The sequence below is a fragment of the Dipodomys merriami genome, unplaced genomic scaffold, assembly GCF_024711535.1.
Source record: "Dipodomys merriami isolate MVZ:Mamm:240054 unplaced genomic scaffold, mDipMer1.0.p SCAF_319, whole genome shotgun sequence".
In the NCBI taxonomy this organism is placed as follows: Eukaryota; Metazoa; Chordata; class Mammalia; order Rodentia; family Heteromyidae; genus Dipodomys; species Dipodomys merriami.
Genome location: NW_027204704.1, coordinates 592,507 through 606,209, shown reverse-complemented (window position 1 = coordinate 606,209; position 13,703 = coordinate 592,507). Strand labels below are relative to the sequence as shown.

General features: G+C 39.0%; 1 protein-coding gene and 1 long non-coding RNA gene across 2 annotated transcripts; both read right to left on the bottom strand.

The window, feature by feature from the left end:
• Positions 1 to 268: 268 nt before the first annotated feature.
• LOC138841394 (zinc finger protein 658B-like) lies at positions 269 to 3,576 on the bottom strand. The gene is given in 5 exon segments (XM_070042063.1): positions 269 to 412; positions 414 to 603; positions 605 to 922; positions 1,006 to 2,375; positions 3,505 to 3,576. Coding segments are annotated over 5 exon segments (2,094 nt in total).
• A 1,368-nt stretch (positions 3,577 to 4,944) lies between these two features.
• On the bottom strand, positions 4,945 to 10,228 carry LOC138841377 (uncharacterized). The gene is made up of 3 exons (XR_011376408.1): positions 10,168 to 10,228; positions 5,729 to 5,855; positions 4,945 to 5,013 (listed from the first exon to the last, which is right to left on the bottom strand). It is a non-coding gene; the product is annotated as an uncharacterized lncRNA (long non-coding RNA).
• Between the last annotated feature and the right edge of the window lie 3,475 nt (positions 10,229 to 13,703).

Below are 13,703 nucleotides of genomic sequence, written 5' to 3'. Positions count from 1 at the left end.
TCTCTCCTGTGGGTAGTCAATGAAGAATCCTAAGCTGTGCCTTCTGAGTGAAAAACTGCACATTTGCTACATGCATGAGGCTTCTATCCAGTGTGGGTTCTCTGATATAAACTGAGTTTTTTCCAGGTGAAAGATCTTCCACATTTGTTATATTCCTAAGATTTCTCATGTGTATGAATTCACTTATGCCTGCTGAGTTGGGAGGTTCTGGTTAAATAATTTTCCACATTTGCTACATCTATAAGGTTTCTCAACTGTGTGAATTCTATCATGTGTGACCTCCACTTAAAAATCTTTCCATAGTTGTTGCATTCATAAGGTTTCTATCCTGTATGTGTTCTCTGATGCAAAGTGACATGTGACTTCTGGCTGAAAGACTTTCCACATTTATTGCATTCATAATGTTTCTCACCTGTGTGAATTCTCTTATGCCTGTTGAGGTTTGACTTCTGGGTAAAGGATTTTTCACATATCTTACATTCATAAGGTTTCTCTGCTGTGTGTATTCTCTGATGGACACGAAGTTCTGTCTTCTGGATGAAAGACTTTGCACATTCGTTACATTTATATGGTTTCTCACCTGTGTGAATTCTTTTGTTTGTTGAGGGTTGAATTTCGGGTAAAGGACTTTTCACATATCTCACATTCATAAGCTTTCTCTGCTGTGTGTATTCTCTGATGGACATGAAGTTCCGTCTTCTGGATGAAAGACTTTGCACATTCGTTACATTTATATGGTTTCTCACCTGTGTGGATTCTTTTATGTTTGTTGAGGGTTGACTTTCAGGTAAAGGACTTTTCACACATCTTACATTCATAAGGCTTCTCTCCTGTGTGTGTTCTCTGATGAATAGTAAGTTCTGCCTTCCAGTTGCAAGACTTTCCACATTTGTTACATTCATAAGGTTTCTCTCCTGTGTGTGTTCTTTGATGAACATGAAGGTATGCCTTACGGGTGAAAGACTGTCCAGATTTTATACAGGCATAAGTTTCTCTCCTTTGTGTATTCTGTGGTGAACATGAAGATGTGTCTTACGGGCGAAAGACCTTCCACATTTGTCACATTTATAAGGTTTCTCTCCTGTGTGTCTTCTCTGATGCAAAGTGAGGTCTGACTTCTGTCTGAAGGAGTTTCCACAGTTGTCACATTCATAAGGTTTCTCTCCTGTATGGATTCTCCAATGGACAGTAAAGTTTGCCTTGTATCTGAAAGATTTTCCACATTTGTTACATTCATAAGGTTTCTCTCCTGTGTGTGTTCTTTGATGAACATGAAGGTATGCCTTACGGGTGAAAGACTGTCCACATTTTATACAGGCATAAGGTTTCTCTCCTGTGTGTATTTTGTGGTGAACATGAAGGTGTGTCTTACGGGCGAAAGACCTTCCACATTTGTCACATTTATAAGGTTTCTCTCCTGTGTGTCTTCTCTGATGCAAAGTGAGGTCTGACTTCTGTCTGAAGGAGTTTCCACAGTTGTCACATTCATAAGGTTTCTCTCCTGTATGGATTCTCCAATGAACAGTAAAGTTTGCCTTGTGTCTGAAAGATTTTCCACATTTGTTACATTCATAAGGTTTCTCTCCTGTGTGTGTTCTTTGATGAGCATGAAGGTATGCCTTACGGGTGAAAGACTGTCCACATTTTATACATGCATAAGGTTTCTCTCCTGTGTGTATTCTGTGGTGAACATGAAGGTGTGTCTTACGGGCGAAAGACCTTCCACATTTGTCACATTTATAAGGTTTCTCTCCTGTGTGTCTTCTCTGATGCAAAGTGAGATCTGACTTCTGTCTGAAGGTGTTTCCACAGTTGTCACATTCATAAGGTTTCTCTCCTGTGTGTGTTCTTTGATGAACATGAAGGGATGCCTTACGGGTGAAAGACTGTCCACATTTTATACATGCATAAGGTTTCTCTCCTGTGTGTATTTTGTGGTGAACATGAAGGTGTGTCTTACGGGTGAAAGACCTTCCACATTTGTCACATTTATAAGGTTTCTCTCCTGTGTGTCTTCTCTGATGCAAAGTGAGGTCTGACTTCTGTCTGAAGGAGTTTCCACAGTTGTCACATTCATAAGGTTTCTCTCCTGTATGGATTCTCCAATGGACAGTAAAGTTTGCCTTGTGTCTGAAAGATTTTCCACATTTGTTACATTCATAAGGTTTCTCTCCTGTGTGTGTTCTCTGATGAAAAATGAGGTATGACTGCCTGAAGGTCTTTCCACATTTCTTGCATTCAGAAGTTTTCTCTTCTGTGTGAGTTCTCCAATGCCTGCTGAGAGATGACTTCTGGGTGGGAAATTTCCTACATTCCTCATATGCATTGGATAGTTCTAGAGTGGGTGTTTCAGGCTGGAAAGTCAGGTCTGACTTCTGAAAGATAAATTTTGCAAATTGGAGACTCATCAGACTACTCCTCTGGAGATTTGCTCTGAGGTTTTGTAAGGTATATTGCTTTAGTGAAAGACTAATGGACTAATGTCCACTACATGGACAAGGATTCTGTCCTGAGTATATTTTCTGATGTTTAGTGACTATAAGGCTAAAGTAGAATGTTTTCGTACAGACCATACATTCAGGTGCTCTCCTTACTCTCTGAAGTATTTCTTAGACAAGGAGAGCTGACTTATAGTCTTTTCTATATTTACTAAGTGGAAGGTCTCTCTCACACAAACCCAATTACATCTAAAAAATATGATCTCTAGCCGGGCGCTGGTGGCTCACGCCTGTAATCCTAGCTACTCAGGAGGCTGAGATCTGAGGATTGCGGTTCAAAGCCAGCCCGGGCAGGAAGGAAGGTTCATGAGACTCTTATCTCCAATAAACTGCTAGAAAAACAGAAGTGGTGCTGTGACTCAAGCAGTAAAGTGCTTACCTTGAGCTGAAGAGCACAAGGACAGCACCCAAGCCCAGAGTTCAAGCCCCATGACAAAAAAAAAAGAATATGATCTCTAACCCAGGCGCTGGTGGTTCATGCTGTAATCCTGGTTACTCAAGAGGCTGAGATCTAAGAACTGTGGTTCAAAGCCAGGCAGGGCAGGAAAGTCTGTGAGACTCTTATCTCCAATAAAGTACCAGAAAACAGGAATTGGTGCTGTGGCTCAGGTGGTAGAGCACTGCGTTGGGCTGAAGAGCTGAGGGACAGTGCATAGACCCTGAGTTCAAGCCCCACAACTGACAAAAAAGCTTTTTAAATAAGAAAAATTTAAAAAAAGAATATGGTCTCTGAGTTTAATACTTCCCTTCTCCATATTCAAAATTCTGCAGCTCATTTGGAGTTCTCATACTTTTGACTAAAATGTTCTGAATATCTGCAGGATTCTTCAATTACAGGAGACACACCAGGCCTACATGCAGCATGCATCTCATCAGGCTCACTATAGAGAAGCATGTTCTGCTACTCAATGAAATCCTCAGTACTTATCTCTAAGGAGTTCACATTATTTCTAATCACCTCTGGCTTATGTTTTGAGCTCAAATTAAGGGTCATTACTAATCTCACCCTTTCCTCCACTGTGTTAATTTTCGTGACTGTTGCTTCACACAGACATTCATCTGGACTTTGCTGGCACATCTTAATCACATCCTCAATTCCTGGGACATCTAAGATGAGTCATAGAAAAAAAGATAAAAAATAAGTAAAATCCAAAGTTCACTTAGTGTAGACATTTATTTCATTGTAACTGTTAGAGATTTTAAAATATCAAAGTCAGAAATGATTTATAGAAAATATATGCTTTTTTCTCAAATGTATTGAAGTAATACTGATTACTTCCAGTGGAAAATAATGTTTTTGTGTTTAAATTTTTTCTTCTTTTATATCAGAGGAAATATTTACTCAAATCACTCAACTATGTGCTGCTAGAATTTTAAGCCAAGTACTAGCCATCTGCCTTTAGTAATTATGGTGTTGTTTTTCTCAAATATACTTTTGTTTGATCATAAGGGGATAGCTGCTGTGTTTTTCATTTTTCTTGAAAAAATTTATGTACTGTGCTGCTTTTTTCTTAACTGGTAGGTTAGGAAAAGTAATATTTCCTAGATTCAGAGACCAAAAGAATGTTTTATACACCCCTTGGCCTTTCACTTAAACAGGAATTGTTCTCAGAAGTAAGGATTCATACCTATATCTCTTCAGTTCTAACGTCTTAGTAAGAATTACTTTTAGGTCCCTTTGAGAATTTTAAAAACCATTTCTCTCCATCTTTAACAAAGTTTCATCAAAATTCCTTTTCTAACACTTCTGCCTTTTAGATTCATGGAAGACCAAATATCCTCCAGGTAAAGATCACTCAATTATCCTCTCTATACTAAAATCTTTGGTTCTGAATCCCAGTCTCTGCCAACCATGACTGATAAGAAATTTGCCTTCTCTGGGGCTGGGAAGGTGGCTCAGTGGTACAGCGCTTGCCTTGCATGCATGAGGCCCTGGGTTTGATTCCTCAGCACCACATAAGCAGAAAAAAAAGCCGGAAAGTGGCACTGTGGCTGAAATGGTAGAGCGCTAGCCTTATGCTGAAGAGCTGAGGGACAGTGCCCAGGCCCAGAGTTCAGGCCCACGACTGGACCCCCCCCCAAAAAAAAGAAATTTGCTTTCTCAAAGGATAGTAGCCCAGAAGTACTCCTTATTTCCACTTACCCGGATTGTGCTAGTTTCAAAGAAAATGATATCTCATTTCCTCCATTACTTTTTGTTGGTTTGTTTCAGAATGATTTCCACACAGAGAAAGAGAATTGCTAACTATAACTCAACTGCCACACAGAATTCAGGGTATCTCCATATTAATTCTTGATTCACAAAGGAGATAAAGGATCACATAATTCTCTGGCTAGGAACATTATTGCTCAGTTCAGCACAAGATGAACTTACCAACTGGGGGCTGGATCCAATGTCACTATGCAAGGTGCATTAACTTACCTGTGAAATTCTTGTCTGAGGCTTCTCCTATCCATGGTTCTACACCTTGCTCCAGCTTGACAATCAAGTTAGGTTTAGGAACACAGGGCCCTGCTAATAAGAACCAGTGCAGAACTATTGTTCATGCTGAGTCATCATTCCTCTAACATCTCAGACATCCTGTTCACAATGTTGCTCTTAAATGTTGTTTCTCAGTTCTCACTGGCTTCATGATTGACTTTCCCCCAGCTTTGGATTTATTTTACCGGTTTTGTTGCTTAATCTCGGCCCTTGTGCTCTATGATAGCAATGTACCAGTTTAAGTCCCCTCTACACTTTTAATTTTTGAGTGGTTAGTTGGAGATAAGAGTCTCATGGGGACTATTCAGCCATTGCTGGCTTCAAACTGAAATTCCCCAGATTCAGCCTTCTGAGTAGCTAGGATTATAGGCTTGAGCCATTGCACCCAGGGACAGGTTTGGATTATAAATAGCCACTTTCAACTAGAGATTTCCAGTTCATATTTCCAATAGTCATACCTCTTCTACTGTATACCACCTAAAATAATCACCTCAAGTTTGGGAAGACAGTCTCCTGTTAGTGGAGCATAGTTTAAAACTTTTGTCAAATTTCTGATTTGCTTCTTGAAGAATGAGAATAAAATTGCCTCAGGAGTTACATGATAAAGTTGAAGTTTTCCTTTGGAAGAAATGATACTTCTCACACACTGGAACCTTACATCTAAATACTATTGAAAATCTGACAAATATTCAGCTATCTACTGAAAACAAATCATTTGACTTTGCAAATTAGTATGACTTTTGCTCACCCAAAGACACCAGGTTGTTGTAGGTCTCCAGCATTACATCTCTATACAAGGTCCTCTGAGCAGTGTCCAGGTCCATCCACTCCTCCCAGCTAAAGTCCACAGACAAATCATCAAATGACACCAGCTTCTGTGAGGGTATATTTCCATCAAATAATTAGCCTTCAGTCATGGGAACAGTAGGTCTGGAATTTCACCCTTTTAACATGTATTTTGTGTCATCTATACATTGGGAGAATTAAAAATCAAATATTTTGCCTCTATGTTAACACTAATTAAAATACAAAGATTCCCTAATAAATCAGAACACATTTTTGGTGCTAGCAAGAGAAAGAAGATAACAATTCTAAGGAGCTAATAACCTGACATGATAACATTAAATATAAGTAGGTACCAGAAAGATGTTTTGATAAAATTTACTACATATTAGGGTAACAATGTAGTAAAAAAAAATTACTTTTTCTTCCCAGTGAAGAGCCTATTTAGATCTTCTATTAAAAAGTATTGTTGTAAGCAATCAAAACACATTAAGGATATCACATGGACTACATACCACTTTAGTAGATCTACAAAAAGCACAGTGTCCAGGTTAATGTTAAATGGAGTAATAGTACTTGAGAAAGTAGCTAATGATTGATAAGGCCATACAAGATTTGACTTAGTTCCCACAATAACAATATCCTATGTCAATCATTTTTGTTATTAATTTTCTAAAGAATGTAGTGAGGTCATAGATATCCTGATACTTCCTTCCTAAGTAAAAAAGAACTGCTAGCATGAATTTTTGTGAACATTGCCTACCTCCTACAATATAGACTATAGGTGAGGGAGTAATAAAATATTTCTTGAAAAGATTATTTGAAATAAAATACAACACTTAATTTGAATCATGAAATATTTGAGTTTAGGTTGAATATTAATTCTGTATAAACCAATAACAATAATCTTGTTTCATTGCAATATCCAATTAACTGTTAATGTTAAATATTCAGGTAAGAATAAACAAAACAATTGCTTCTGGCTCAACTGGTATCCTATCCTACTTACTTTGGAGGCTGAGGTCTATAAACCAGCCTGACTAGACAACTCAATTTAAGCAGCTAATAAGCAGGTTGGACTCATGGCTAAAGTGATGGGCCCAACATTGAATGAAGAAGCTAACTGACTATGAGGGCTGTGAGTTCAAGATCCAGTACTAGCCCAAGAAAGGTATGATGGTGATTGAGGTAGGAATATCAAATGAGTTTCCAAGTTAGATACCAACTGTGACAACACAGCAATCCTCATCTCAGAGCTAAAGAGAAAAGAAAAAGTGGAACAGGGAGAGAAGGGGAGCAAAGGGGTAGGGAAAAGAAGAAAGAAGAGGGGCAAGAGAGGTGTGGAGAGGAGGGAAAGAGAGGGAAAGGGCAGGAAGAAAAGAAGAGAGGAGGGAAGAAAAGCTTCATGACATTAGATTTGACAGTAATTCCTTGGATAGGACACCAAAAGTATCTGATACAAAGCTAAACATTATTTAAATTCATACACTTAAAACTTTTCCTTCAAAAGGTACAATGAACCAAAAAGAAAAAACATGGTATAAAAGAAAATGTTCTCAAATATTTCTAAATATGTTAATTACTGGAATGCATTAGAAAATATAAAACCAATCCAAAACTACTGCACAGAAAATCTGATTTTAAAATGGGAAAAAAACTGAAGAATATATGCAAATAGTAAATAATAGTAATGAGAAAAATTCATATCAAAATTATAATGAAATAACTAACAATCTCTCTATGTGTATATGTCTTTAGGTTTTTCTAATTTTCTTTGGCTCTGGAATCCCATAGAACTATCTAGGCAACACTTTCCCTATATAATGGATAATAAAAATCTGAATTCTAAGAGCCACATCAGCAAATTAAATTGATCAGTAAGAAAAACTAGTTCCCAAATAGATCAGTTGAAGAAAAGAAAAAAAGAGACAGATGGACGGAAGAGGTCTTGAGAGAAAGAAAATGAAAAAGTGATAGAAAAATAGATACAAAAAGAGAGAGCGAGAAAAATAACGAAAGCTAGTGAGTAGAAAATCTAGAATAAATAGTTCTGGAATCCTTAGCCAGAGCAATAAGGTAAGAAAAGGACATTAAAGAGAGCCACAAAAGGAAGGAAGAAATTAAACTATCCCTATTTGCAGATGACATGATCTTATACCTAAACGACCCCCAAAATTCCACTCCCAAACTCACAGAACTTATAACTCACTTGGGCAAAGTAGCAGGATATGAAACTAGTGCACAAAAATCAGTTGCCTTTCAGTATATCAACAATATACAAGAAGAAAGGGAAATCAGGAAAACAACCTCATTCATAATAACCTCCAAATGGCTAGGAATTAACCTAACCAAAGATGTAAAGGACCTATTTAGTGAAAACTATAAAAGCCTAAAGAAAGAAATTAAAGAGGACACCAGGAAATGGAAAGACCTTCCATGTTCTTGGATAGGCAGAATCAATATTGTGAAAATGGCCATCCTGCCAAAAATGATATACAAATTCAATGCAGTTCCAATAAAAATCCCAATGACATTCTTTATGGAAATAGAGAAAACAACCCAAAAATTCATCGGGAACTGCAAAAGACCTAGAATACCCAAAGCAATCCTAGGCAAAAGGAGCAAAGCAGGAGGTATCACAATACCAGATTTCAAGCTCTTCTATAGAGTCATAACAACAAAACAGCTTTGTGTTGGCACAAAAATAGACCTGAAAACCAATGGAATAGACTAGAAGACCTAGAAATAAAACCACATACTTACCATCAGTTGCTGTTTGACAAAGGAGCTAAAGACATACACTGGAGGAGCTAAAGACATACTCTTCAACGATTGGTGCTGGGAAAACTGGGCAGTCACATGCAGAAAACTATAGTGGACCCCAGCCTAATACCATGCACTAATATCAACTCAAAATGGATTAAAGATCTTAACATCAAACCTCAAACTCTGAAACTACTGCAGGACAGAGTAGGAGGGACACTGGAACTTAAAGACACAAGCAGTACCTTCTTGAACAGAGAGTCCCAGGGTCACAACAATTGGAGAGAGACTCGACAACTGGGACTACCTTAAAATAAAAAGTTTCTGCACAGCTACAGACATAGCTACCAAACTAGAAAGACAGCCAAACAACTGGGAAAAGATATTTACCAGCAATATACCAGACAAAGGCCTAATATCCACTATATACAGGGAACTCAAGAAACTAATCTCTCCCAAATCTAACAAACCAATAATTAAATGGGAAAGGGATCTAAAGGGAAATTTCTCAGAAGAAGAGATAAAAATGGCAATTAAACACAGGAAATGTTCATCATCCCAGGGCATAAAGGAAATGCAAATAAAAACAACCCTGAGGTACCACCTTACCATAGTCAGAATGGCTTAGATCCTAAATTCAAACAACAACAAATGAAGGTGGGGATGTGGAGAAAGATTAGTGGTGGGAATGCATTAGCAGTGGGAATGTAACTAATGCAACCACTCTGGAAAAAGCAGTCTGGAGGTTCCTCAGAAAACTAAACATACACCTTACCTATGACCCAGCTATATCACTCCTAGGTATCTACCCTGAGCAACAGGAACCAGGATACAAGGACACATACACCTCCATGTTCATTGCTGCACTTTTGACAATAGCCAAGATATGGAAACAACATAGATGCCCACTACAGATGAATGGATCCAAAATTGTGGTACCTATATACAATGGAATTTTTTATGTAGCCATTAGAAAGGACAAAATAATGACATTTGTAGGAAAATAGAACTAGAACAAATCATGTTGAGCAAAATAAGCCAAGCTGACATATGGTCTCCCTGATATACAAGTGCACATATGAGGGAATCTAGGAGGAGGGTATAGAATCAGAAAGAAACAAGTGATAAAATACAGCAAAGGGGTCTATCAGCTGCCCTGGACATCCATGAAAGTGAACTATATACACAACTCAAGGGCAGTGGTGGAAGGGAGGGAATGAGAGAGAAAGAGGGAATAGCTTACACTAAGCACAAAGAAAGAAATGTGCATATCACCCGACATGGAAGAGATAGTTGTATTGTCAAAGTTTGTAGAGTTCACAAGCTTCATAGACCATGATGATGACAATTAGCCTTGTAAAGTTAAAAATGTGTTTTGACTTTGGCTAACTATACCAAAATATTGTGGAAATTTAAGTAATCATTTCATCTCAATAAATAAATTTTAAAACATTGGAAACAAGCAAATCTGGACTCAAGACAAAAGGTGAGATTTTATAAACTACTAAATCTATAAGCAATTTTTAATTAATTTATGAACATGTTCCTCAAGCTGGACCTGTTTTTTCTGTTTTTAAATCTTAGACATACTTAGGTTCATAATATGGAATGTACAGTAAAGAGGAATAAAAAGCAACTCACCAGAGATCCGTTCATTCTTTCTTGCTGTTGACAATGAACAGATGATTCTGGAAGCATGGCTGGAAGATAAGCCAAATTACAGAGTCAGGAAAAAACCTGTGTGATTTTGCCCCAGATTTTCCTGCTCAAACCATTATACATAAGCTGGAAAAGCATAAAGCCTTCTTATAAGGGAAGATTGTTTCAAGTGTGAAGTAAAGCATTGAACACTAAAGACAAATCCACAGTCCATTAGTTGGTATAGTATAAAAGCAATTCATGTCTATGTTTAATATACATGTAGAATTCATAAAAACTAATGTTCCCACAAAATAATTGAATAATTGAAACCAAAAAAAATTATATCACATTTTTACTAAAACTAGTTATTACTGAAATACACTTAGGGACACATGAGCTATTAATCTATTAATGCACAGGTATCCATCTTAGGACTCCAGTGACCAATTGTGCTCTACCTCATACATACTTAGACACCATGGAATGCATGTATGTAATAACTTAATTTTTCTCACCCAGAGTTATACCGGAAAAATATATACAATTCGTTTTTCTAATGTTATAGTGTTCCAATAATGGTTGCCAAATGGCCTAATTCCCTGTATCGAAATACTCAGAGCACCCTTGTGCAATGACTTGCTATTTGCCATTGAACCTGCTTGACACCAGTAAAGATGATGCAAACACAGGTTTGAGAAGCTCCTAATTCTCACTTTCCTAAACAGTCAAATTAAGAACCTTGGGGGCTAGGAAGGTGGCTCAGTGGTAGAGCACTTGCCTTGCATGCATGAGGCCCTGGGTTTGATTCCTCAGCACCACATAAGCAAAAAGAAAAAAGCTGGGGCGACCCCGGCCACCGGCAGCGGGATGCGGGGGGCCTGGCCACAGAGAACTCAGAGAACTCCGGGACCTAGAGTGCAGTGCATGCGGCGCCCCGCCCAGCCCCGCCCAGCCCCGGCCTCGCCTCACCTCCCGGCCCAAAAGGCCGCGCGCACTCCCCAGTACCCTGATTTCTGCAGCGGGCAGTGGGATGTAGTCTCCAGAAAGCAGTGCTTCCTCCAGCACCTCCTGTTGGACTTTGTGGTGGATTCCAAGGTGTGACACCTCCCTGGGATAGCTTCCCTGACAGCCTACAGTTCCATTAGACTGGTTGTATGTTTGTCATGTGGGTATTGCAGAAGGGCCTGGGGTAAGTGCCACTGACTGCCAGAGCCTCGGTCCTGCTGAAGTGAACAGTCTTAGGGACCCTGCAAACTACTTATCAGCACTGAGGATGCTCCCTATTTGGAAAGAGATTCTTTTTTTTTTTTAAATTTAATTTAATTTTATTTGTGAACATACTGTACAGAGGAGTTACAATTACATGGGCAGGATAATGCATACATTTCTTACCAAGCATTGCAGCCTCCTCCTTTGTTTACCCTTCACCTCCCTTCCCAGCCTCCCCCCTTCCCCCCACCCAATCATACCCCCCTCCCTCCCCACACTGACATTGTAAAGCTTGCTTTGACATGACATTTTGTACTTCTCATTGTTGCAACAGGTCCACCTGAATCCTTAAACGACTTGTTTGTCCCCATCTCCTCCACATGTTATACTGACATCAAATATAGTGAAAGCGGGGGTTACACTGTGGGGGAGGGACATACAAAGCAGCAAAGAAATAATCTTATAAATGCTTTAGAAACCCATGCATTAAAGAAACGAAAACATTAAAATACATATTTAAGGGTTCGTTTTCCTAACATCACATTATCTGACCTTTTCCGCTTGACTCATACCTATACTAGATATTGCAAATAAGGGAAACCATGGGACCTATGTTTCTTTGGGCCTGGCTTACTTCACTTAATATAATTTTTTCCAAGCCTTTCCATTTCCTAACAAATGGGGCAATGTCATTCTTTCTGATGGAGGCATAGAATTCCATTGTGTATATATACCACATTTTCTTGATCCATTCATCTACTGAGGGGCATCTGGGTTGGTTCCATATCTTAGCTATGGTAAATAATGCTGGAATAAACATAGTTGTGCTGGTAGCTTTAGTGTGGTCTTTTTTGTAAGCATTAGGGTAAATGCCCAAAAGTGGGATTGCTGGGTCATAGGGGAGTTCTATTTGAAGTCTTTTGAGGAACCTCCATACTGCTTGGAAAGAGATTCTAAGTTGCACATTTCAAGTCCTGGAGAAGTAACATGTCCAAAGTGGAAAGGGAGCAATGACAAGGCCTTCAGCCTGTCAACGGCTTATGCTGTCAAAGCCCGGATTGGAAGCAGGCCCTGGGGTTTTGAAGACCAGCTGTGGAGTTAAGCTGGGAAATGCAAGATAGAGGGGCCCTTCATGCTGCATCATCTCATAGCAGAAAGCAGAAGAGGAAGGGGCAATGAGAGAGAAAGAGCTTGAACTCACAACTTCAAGCTCTTTAATAATGAGCATGAAACCATTTGGGGATTTAAGTTTCCACTGCACATTCAAACTGCAACAGCACCTATCATGGGCCAGCAGTTTGTAGATGAAGTTGCATTGGCTACAAGATCTGGTGGATGTTGTGAATGAAGACTTACGAGTGAAATTGGTCTGTCTGTTACTCATCAGTGAGAAGTTCCTAGCTGTCACTCTTCCTTCTAATACTCTATTGAATTTAGAGATTCCCCAACTGCTTTCATCTGATTCAATAAGCAGAGCAAAGGAAAATGTGGTCAACTACCTGAGGCTGTTTACCATTGCTTTCAATTTGGGGATGAAAATGGAAGGAACTGGAAGAATGTTTTAATGGTCAGCTATTGGCTGGAAGCAGCCCCTAGAGCACATGACCTCATTTCTTGGCTTCTACAAGCAAATGCAGTCTGAAAATACTAAGTGGAGGATTCCAAAAATTAACTAACTTCTTACAGTATGTTGTTGTGATTGTTGTTTTTGCCAATCCCTTATTGTGTCTAGTTTAGAAACGAAACATTATCCTAGGTGTACACGGATAGGAAAACCATTGGTCCTTCAAGGCTCAGTTCCGTTTGTGGTTTGGGGCATCCTCTAATGGTTGTGAAATAGGATACAAGGGATTGTAACATAGCATGTCTATAGGACAACTCCAGGTAGCAGGCCTTCGATGAGACACATGTTGTAAACATAGGCAGAAAGAGGAAATGTTTGTAGACAAAGAACAAAAATGTCACCCCATTTGTAGATTTAAAAAAAAAAAAAGTAAAGCCAGGAGCCTATGGTTCAGGCCTATAATCCTAGCTACTTAGGAGACTGAGATCTGAAGATTTCAGTTCAAAGTCAGCCTGGGTAGAAAACTCAGACTCATATCTCCAATTAATCACACACACACACATACACACACACAGCTGGGAGTGGTGCTGTGGCTCAAGTGGTACTAGCCTTGAGCAAAAAAGCTCAGGGACAGTGCATGAGTTTCAGCCCAGGACTGGCACAAAAATAAATACATATACATACATACGTACATGCATACATACATGCATACATACATACATGCATGCATGCATACACGTCCTTCCATGAAGCCATGGAACAG